Consider the following 8,930-nt stretch of genomic DNA (forward strand, 5'->3'; position numbering starts at 1 on the left):
CAGATAAGTTTCATCTACGGATCCTTAATCATGACTGCCATCTAGTGGGCAGAAATGGATCTAGGAACATGAAAACACAAGTGAAGGAACATCTCACACTGGATTGCCAACAACTTTAGATTGAAACGGGTTTATTTAATACATAATGACTATTTGTCATGGCAATTCAATACAATTTACTAGTTCCACGTGTGTTGTCTCTCCTACTCCACCATGTCACCGTCATAGAGCTCCTGATCGGTGTTCTCTCTCCTGATCCAGGGTAAGGGCAGTGGAACATATGGGTCGTATGTCCAGTGAGGATACACTCTCTTGTACAAATTCATCATGATAGTATCTTGAGAGCGCAGCTGGCTATCAAATACACACTTCATGTGACCATGAGTTCCTGAAAAACACAAGATCCAGAATTTAAAGTACTGCACCCGTGTCTTGAACAAAAAACTAGATTCCAGGTGAAACATTCCAGAATCCCATGAATTCCCTAAATTCCCTCACCTAAAGGCTCCTTGATGTGACCTCTGCGGCCCCATTTGGTTCGTAACTCGACTGGCTTGAACCACATGATGTCATCTGTTGTGAGAGAGGAACACAATCAAATCTTTGGTTCCATTTGTACACACTTTAGAGTTAAATTAACACCGTGTAATGAAATATAAAGCATATGAATGCACCACATGGACAGCAGTGCTCACCCCTGTTGAAGAACATGTAGCGGACGACAGCGGAGCGCCGGTTAATCTTCAACGGGTGTCCACTTATCACAATTCTCTTCAGTACGACACGCTGCGGGTCACAACTCAACAGGCTGCCTGTGGCCACCAGGTCCTGGATGCCTGGATGACAACAAGAACAACATAGGCATACTGATTACATAACTAGAGAATAGAAAGAAATGGTCAGAGTACCAAAAAGCAACTATAAAATAAGATCACTTATTCAGGAACCATACTGGCATTTTTAGTATGGCTATGACTCACTCTATACTTGACATTACTGCGAACCATTTTCCAAAGCATGCTGTGGTTTGTTTGATTTTAGCGGAAGCCATTCATCTGTTCATTTCAGTGCAGTAGGAACACTTGAGAATTGAAACTTGCCAGACAGTACCGGTAAATGTCAGTAAATCTCGTTATTTTTGTCAATGTTATGTTACCGTTTAAAAAATAATTAAATGCATTTTAAAGCATGTATGGATTGGATTTGAAACGTTTTGCCCCAAATAATACCTGGAGAAAATATTGATTTACTTAAATAAAATTCAAGCCTCCTAGACTTGAAATAAATAAACCTTCTCATTTCAGCAATTCCACAGCAGCATTTTACAGACATTGGGAGGATATGTAAACAAACGTGAAATCTAAAAATAAATAATCTCCAACTAATTTGTGTGGGTTTAAAAAAAAAAAAGCCTATGACATGGCCAAAATAGGGACACCAGGTTGAAAGAGGTTAATTATATGGCATACCTGTACCATCACTCCTCTGTTTGAATAGCAGTACCCCAGCAGTAGGGAAGGTGATGGGAGCATACACAGACACCACAGTGGGGGTATCTGGCTGAAGGAAACGCTCCAACTTGTGCTTGTCACCTAATGAAAAAAGAAAATCAGATTTTGACATCAAAGTGAACCGACGCGGTTCAAAGTGGTTCCCAAACAGTATGCATACAAATAAAGTTGAGATTTCATGACAAACGCCACACCATTATTGCAATATATACACACTACAAAATTATTATATTTATTTTAATTTACTATATCAATATTTTGTTTGTTTGTTTGTTTCCCAAATGCAGAGGCAAATCCTATACGTTACAAAAAATATTTAAAACTTTGTATTTGGCACGAGTAAATAAATTCTGTTAGAGGCAATTTTGCATGGATATGAACAGAGGTGCTCATGATTTTTACTTGCCCTTTGGTGTGCCTTGGCTACAAAACGTTTGAAAACCACTGCTGTGGTGCATTATAAGAAATCAGGTGTACAACGTGCATGCAGTCTCTATGAACTTGTATGTACTATTGGACTTACTTGAGGTGTGTTGAGAGAAGATGGGAGAGGCTCTGAACCTCCTAAAACCACAGTGGAAGACCAACTCCTCTTTGGATTTGATGGTTTCTGTGTTGCTGGGGTGCCTCCGTACCAACATGTGCATCACTGACATCTATGTATGGAAGTAAATGATAGCAGAACCATCAATATGTGCAGTATTCCACTTGAGACTCAAATTATTTTTTTAAATATTTTAAAAGTAAAAGACAAGCCTGTCTAAAATGTGTGCCTGTGACTAACAACTACACTGGATCCTTTAAGTAAAGGATGGTTTTCTGCCTGACGGGCAGCGACGACGACGTTGATATATTTTCATGGTCCATACCTTCTGCTCATGAGGCAAGATGGATACCAGCACTAGAGGTCTGCCAGACTGGACACTCTCCATCACAGAGACGGGAACATCGATAATGTGCAAAGTCACATACCAGCCCACCTACAACAACAGCGTGAACAGGGTTTAGTGAATCCACAAATACGGTATACAGGGTATAGCAAAAATCTAAAATCATGCACATGCTTGTACCATGGCTCCCTCTTCCTCCTGCGCGGCCTCGGCTAGTATGCGGCGACGAGTGCGGTCAAAGCTTTGGAACTGGAAGATGCGGGAGTAGTTCAGGGGCAGGTTCTCCATGCGGTCCCAAGGCGAGGAGCGAAAACTCTTCAGACCCCTGTAGCGCTGGAACCTGAGACCAAACGATAGCAATGTCTCAAAGTACGGTCGGCAAGGCATGACTGATGGATCATGGTGACTGATTCAGAGGTCCGTCTCTTAATTTGCAGTTGAAAACGTGCATGAAATGTTACCAGCGCTGTTGTCTTTAAATTGATGTCTCACACAGTATTACTTGAAAGGCTCTGAATAATGTAAAGCGAATGGTTCATACAGTGCTAATGCAATAGAAGGAAACCTACCTGGTTTTCGCCGGCACATCAAGGGGTGTGTCCACCTCGTCGGGGAACAGCTCATTGGACCGAGCTTCACGATAGCGCTTCAGCCCTTCTCCCTCCTCGGCCTCATCCATATTCTGATCATAACGTTGATCTGCTCCAGATCGATCTGTGGAGCACAGCGTTTCCTTTTCTTCCTCCTCCTCGTCCTCCTCCTCTACGGAGTCACAGGCTGAACCAAGATCCTGTCAAAGAACACAGTGATATTATCAATAAAGAAATATGAACATTCCAAGACCATCCACGCTGGTTATCAGCGCAATTGGTATTTGGACAATTCTATCCTTGTACCAAAGTGCAGTTAGTTCTCTGTCTGTGACCATTTATTAAATATTCTTCATACATGTGACAAGAGTCTATTACACTTCCACATACTGTATGACACCAGAAAACAAGTTTCAGATCTACACCCACTGCTTTGAAAACCAATCCTGATACATTCCATGTGAAGGGCCGCCCCTAAAGTCTCTGCATCGATTCTTTGAAGTTTTTACTTTTTAAATTTCTGAATTGTTTTCACCCAATGTTAGCCCATTTACTGAACTTAGATGTCACCAGGCGTATCAATAGGCAGTAGGCAGAGATCTCTGATTGTCTGGCTGTGCCTACCCAACAACACATGTATTCATGTAGTCCATTTACTTTACTGGCCAGCAAAAAGCTGGTCACTTGGATATTGCTCAAACATCATTTCAGCTGACTTAAGGAGCTTCACCGGGAGGATGCCGTTTTGTTTGTTTAGTTATTTTTGGGGTATTTGTCACTATTCACTTGTCACTATACAAAGTTTGGGAAATACTACGTTAGAGCACCTGGCCAAGCCGGATGCATAATGATGATTTTAACCTTCCAGTCCAGTTTCTGTTTCCACGGTGGTGAGCAGGAACTGCGCCACCCGGAAACTCGGACTGCAAGTTCTGAGCATGAGTTGCCCATGTTCATTAACATCAAATTAATAAACTGGTACTTAGTCCCTAGTATGGCAATGTACAGTGACACTCTTGCTACGGTATATGAGGGAATCCATTCAGCATGGGGTTGACCCACAAGCCTTAGAACAATCCTAGCTGCAATAATGATAATAAACATAACCCTCTGAAGCGCCAGCTTTTCCCATTGTTAACATCATCCAAATATTCCAGTGTGCTAACCCTGACATCAAACACATTAATAACAACCCAGAGATCGAAAATGGATCCTTTGCACATAAAGAATGTCCCCCTTCTTTTAAGCAAAGCTGGAAATAAATAAATGGTCGTCCCCTCCCCATGTCCAGACAGGAAGTTGTGTTCATAGAACGGGAAGTCGGGAGGCTTCTCTCGGGACCGTTGTTCCAAACACTATTGTTGTGGTGAGTAGCCTGGCACTACAGGCCAGAGACAGACACTGAGAAAACAAACAGAGAGGTGCACTAACCATGGGTCACGTATGCACTGTTCCACCCCCGGAACCAGCAGCACTCAAGACGCACACCTTCTCCACCAATTACTGCCCTGTTCAACACCCACACACTTCCTCCTTAAAAGGTCACATACCTAAGGGCGGTCCGTTTCCATGACAGAAAGCATAACGTATGCTATTCATGTTGCCATGACTACAAACCACAGTCAGTCAAATTGACTAACATTCAAGCAAAGCAGAAGTTTGACTGAACAACCATATAGAATCATAAGACCCCGGCTTCCTGTGTTACATGTGTACCTGATCATCCTCTTCATCTTCTATCTTCATCTTCATGACCTCATCCATCATTCCATCATCGTCATCATCATCATCATCATCATCATCATCACAGCTGTCTTTCTCCTCGTCTGCATCTTCATCCAGAATCCAGGTGGCTTGGTAGTCTGACATTCCCTTTGGAACTTTCATCACACGCCTATTCTTTCTGGCCTCTGTCCAGCAGTAGAAAAGAAAACATGGAGATAGTGAAAGGATTGCTTTTAATTTCCCATTGCTAATACAATCACAATAAACCATACTTAATCAAGAGTGCCATGTGATTGGTTCCATGTGCACACTCAGAGTTACAGTCCTGTAACTCCTCAAGGGCCCCTGGGGGTCCCTGGAACCCAGCTTGAGAACCGGTGGTCTAGATCAGTTTCCCACAGTGGGTCGGGACCCATTTGTGGGTCACGGACCATTTTTTTTAATGGGTTACGACTTTTCCTTCATATATACAAAAAGAAATCACGCCCGTGTGAAGTGTCCGGCGCTTTGTTAATTATTATTAACAAATCTAATAATTAAAAATAATTAAGAAAGAGTGAAAATAGCTGATCTACAAGATCGCACCACGGTGCGAAGGGCAAACATCTAATCTCTGTTTTGGGTCTGAACCTGAAAGGTTTGGGAACCAGTGGTCTAAACCACTGACCATATTCAAATAGTGGTCATTTTGATTCAACTCGATTCTTCAGATGTTCTAACGTAATTGAACAGCTTCCATTCCCACCTTCTGCCTCCAAAAGTTCTGTGTCAGTGGGCCAGGTCTGCTCTCCATCCATGGGGTCCACCGCGGCCTCTGCCACCAGGCTCTCCCTGCGAGATGGATCTGCCTTCATTAGCACCCGGACTGGACGTTCCTCCTCAGTGCCATCCTGTGGAGCATACGGAACAGAGGACATGGTTCAAGTCCCAAAACTCAGTGATGACGACATCCAGTTGTCAGTGGACTTAATAGTGGATCCTTTGCACTATACAACATCATTCTTTTCAGTATCTGACTGTAATCAATATACAAACTGTGTGTTATTATTATCCACCTGCATGTTTATGTTTCCTCCTTTTCCGGTCTTTTCCGCCCTGGGCGTTGTTGTACTGAGAGGTAGGGGGTCTGAAGGAGCATCAATCTGACTGAGCTGAAAGTCTCCATGTCCAGTGATGTGTACCAGTCTGTCCACCTGCAAGGGGTGGCCACGGACATACCCAGACACACAGAGGGTCCCTAAGCCTGTGGATGCACCGCCCGTCACCTCAGAGCTGTTGGGAATATAGGCTACGTGCTGAGCCAAGAGGTGGGAGCGTTTGGAGCGGAAGCCTAACTTCCTCTGTCTCTGAGAGCCCAGGTGTCTCAGAAGCAGCATGGCGTCCTGTTCTGTGTCCAACGGGAAGAGACGAGCATCAGGGAATCGGACCTCTGTGATTTTTGACAGAGCTTTTCTGGAGTCTACTCTCTTCTTCACAGCAAGATCACCAACACCCTGGCACACAAGCGCTACAGGAGACAGCAAGGAAAGAAAAGACAGGTCAATACAACTGAGGAAACAAGCTTCATGTTCACCACACTCCATGGTAATGATTTCAATACAATCAAAGACCAAGTGATAGGTATGCTCTCAACCATTAATAACAGAATTCAATACATTTAACCACATGAACCCCAACGTTTGTATTCTGGGGCTAACATTTACAGAAAATAGATAGAATAGAACAATCTACATGCTGAGCTTATCAGCCATCTATTGATATTTGGTATAGAGGGGGGGGGAAGCAGGGGTCGAGGCCTAGCATAGAAAGCTGGCAGACTCTGGTAAACAGTTGGTTTAAGTTGTTATAACACTAACCAAACTTCATGAAATGTCCATATTTCTAGTCTGTAATGACGTTTATGTGTGCAGCCTTGTGAAGCTACAGTGTACTCACCGTGGGTGGGCAGACCCTGGGAGAAGAGACAGGAGAGGCAGTATTCTCCATAGCTGTCCCAACCTTCAGTCGAGTCGAGGACAAATAGCAGGCTGTCTGCAACCTTTGCGACATCCAGCAGGGAGTGCAGGTCAGCTATACAAAGAGCGAGGAAGCCACAAGATATCAGATTAGAAGCAGCCATTTAGAATCTGTTATCTACATTTTAGATAACAGATTGTGGTCTTTTAGGGACAAGCACAATGATCTATACTATATATGTTGCACAAGAAATATTTCATAATCATAAGCCAAACAATTTGTGTTATTCTCTCCTGAGTTGCAAATGAATAAACTCATCCAAATGGGTCATATTTTATATCCTTTTTTCACTCAATGCATAGTAATCTAGTGATAAAGGCCAGGGAAAACTATTCAAGAAATAATTTATACATACAAAATAAATAAGCAGGTAAAAGTCCATTTTGGGCTTAATAAATCTATTATAAATCCATAAATATATTTAATTATTGTCATTAGTTGACACTTACCAGTGTCAGGGCGCAGAAAAGTGAACCTTTGTTTGAAACGAGGCATAATCAGACCGAAGCTGTCCTTGATGCCACTAACACAGAGCTCCTGATGAACCAGACCCCCGGCATCTTCTCCACGTAACAGCTTAGTGACACAGGCAGCATCGACTGCAGCATGAAGGGCCACCACAACCACACAGTTAGGGGGACCATCCTTGAACCCAAGACGTCGCTTCTCTATCAGGACCTAGATGGACAAGACAAATATCCAATGTCAGAGAGATGGATAAATGGATGGATATTTATCCACACCAATGTAAAGATTATTTACCATGTCTTTCTTATTTCTGCGAAGTTGATTGGCCTTGTGTCTTCTGTCCATCTTCCTTTGCTCTTTTCTCTGTTTTTTGGTAAGGGCTGTCACCGACACTCTTCCTGTAGGACAGATGATTACGATTAGGATCAGATAATGTACTGCCATTATGCCACTATATTGTGAGGTCAACATGGAGGTGCTTCTACATCAAATGCCTTACCTCGAGTCTCTGCACTGCAGAGCCCTTTGAAATAATTAATATTGCTAAATTGCTAATAGAACAATCACCTTAGCGTGCAACGTCTACCATAGTATTTGTTAATGGCTGAACATAAAGAAAATCACACCTGTGTGAAGTGAGGGGCGCTCTTATCATCCGGCTTTCCGGGGTTTACTGTGAACACAAACTTTGGCTGATGATTGGCTGATCACCCGATAGCGATGATTGATTGGCAGAGCGGAGCCAAAAGTACAAGTTGAGGGCAGAAAAGCTAAGATGCCAAAAGTGATTTGTGATTATTTGATTGGCTGAGCACGGAATGTGATGCATGATGATAAGAGCGCCCCTCACTTCACACGAGGGTGATTTTTTTTGTGTTTTCCGTCTATCGCATTGTCGATGTAAATTAGAAAAACAATGAATTGGCCCAGTAACTGATTGTCGTTAGACGTGAAGCACGAGTTGTCATAGTTATCAACGTTACCGTTATCTATTTAAAAGACACCGTGATCGGTAGTATACAAGCGATTGCTGGAATCATCATGGTAGCCTCGTAAACGAGGATCCGTTCTCCTCAGCCATTCATTTCACTAGTAACTAACTACCACAGTTGGGGCTATTAAATGTCACTAGTCAGACTACTCTGGAATCTGGATTAATTGGATTATTGTAACCTCGCCTCACTGGGCTTTCCACCTCGGACTCCGAGTATTGTCCTTGAAAATGTACTGCTGATGTGGGTAGCTAGGAATAGGAGTCGGACAAAAATAACACATGTGCTAGGCTGGCAGAGAATATGCCCGACCAGAACCTTATTAGTTACTGACGAGGAGGAGTGTGTGATCAATTTGAATCAAAGTCTTACCTTTGTTCTCTCTCTCAAGTTCGCCTTTCGTACGATGCTTGCCATGTTTGTGGCCTTTGTTTTTCTGTTTAAACACACCAGGTCTGTGGGTCTGTTGTTTTTCCTCACCCGCAGCCATTTTTACCATGTGGACAATATGCACGCTCTCCGTCTCCACCCTATGCTCCACCCCCACCTCTCTCCTTCCGCATTCGCAACAGAGGCGTAATGGCCAGTAGTAATGACGAGCTCTGTTAAAGGGCCCAGTCGCTCAGATATCCCTTTTGGACTCGTTCTATGTCTTCTTCACGTCTCCGTATTGATTAGCCTTAGCCTCGGTCCCAGGCTTTCTCGGCTTACTTGGATTAGCCTAGGTACCACAACCAA

The 8,930-nt window shown here is 43.2% G+C and overlaps 1 protein-coding gene across 2 annotated transcripts; it reads right to left on the reverse strand.

The window, feature by feature from the left end:
- Window positions 1-120: 120 nt before the first annotated feature.
- On the reverse strand, window positions 121-8,717 carry tsr1 (TSR1 ribosome maturation factor). 2 transcript variants are annotated; one of them, XM_080771763.1, is made up of 15 exons: window positions 8,565-8,717; window positions 7,495-7,598; window positions 7,182-7,410; window positions 6,652-6,786; window positions 5,772-6,223; window positions 5,462-5,606; window positions 4,708-4,901; window positions 2,971-3,191; window positions 2,582-2,741; window positions 2,381-2,491; window positions 2,035-2,167; window positions 1,476-1,592; window positions 696-836; window positions 499-573; window positions 121-388 (listed from the first exon to the last, which is right to left on the reverse strand). In XM_080771763.1, exons 1-15 carry the CDS (start codon window positions 8,689-8,691, stop codon window positions 204-206), a joined length of 2,529 nt encoding a protein of 842 aa, XP_080627889.1. In that variant the 5' UTR covers window positions 8,692-8,717; the 3' UTR covers window positions 121-203. The 2 variants fall into 2 exon arrangements, with proteins under 2 accessions (XP_080627889.1, XP_080627888.1); XM_080771762.1 differs by having other exon boundaries at window positions 1,470-1,592.
- Window positions 8,718-8,930: the final 213 nt, after the last annotated feature.

The sequence above is a fragment of the Protomyctophum bolini genome, assembly GCF_963924005.1.
Source record: "Protomyctophum bolini genome assembly, chromosome: 9".
Lineage (NCBI taxonomy): Eukaryota > Metazoa > Chordata > Actinopteri > Myctophiformes > Myctophidae > Protomyctophum > Protomyctophum bolini.

What these genes read in the sequence shown, in the direction of transcription:
- tsr1 (XM_080771762.1), bottom strand. Translation starts at nt 8,691, where the DNA reads ATGGTAAAAATGGCTGCGGGTGAGGAAAAACAACAGACCCACAGACCT. An exon ending in GCAGAAATAAGAAAGACATG is followed by an intron (nt 7,411 to 7,494) that starts GTAAATAATCTT and finishes TTGTCCATCTAG; the next exon opens with GTCCTGATAGAGAAGCGACG. An exon ending in AGGAGGAAGAGGGAGCCATG is followed by an intron (nt 2,492 to 2,581) that starts GTACAAGCATGT and finishes CTGTTGTTGTAG; the next exon opens with GTGGGCTGGTATGTGACTTT.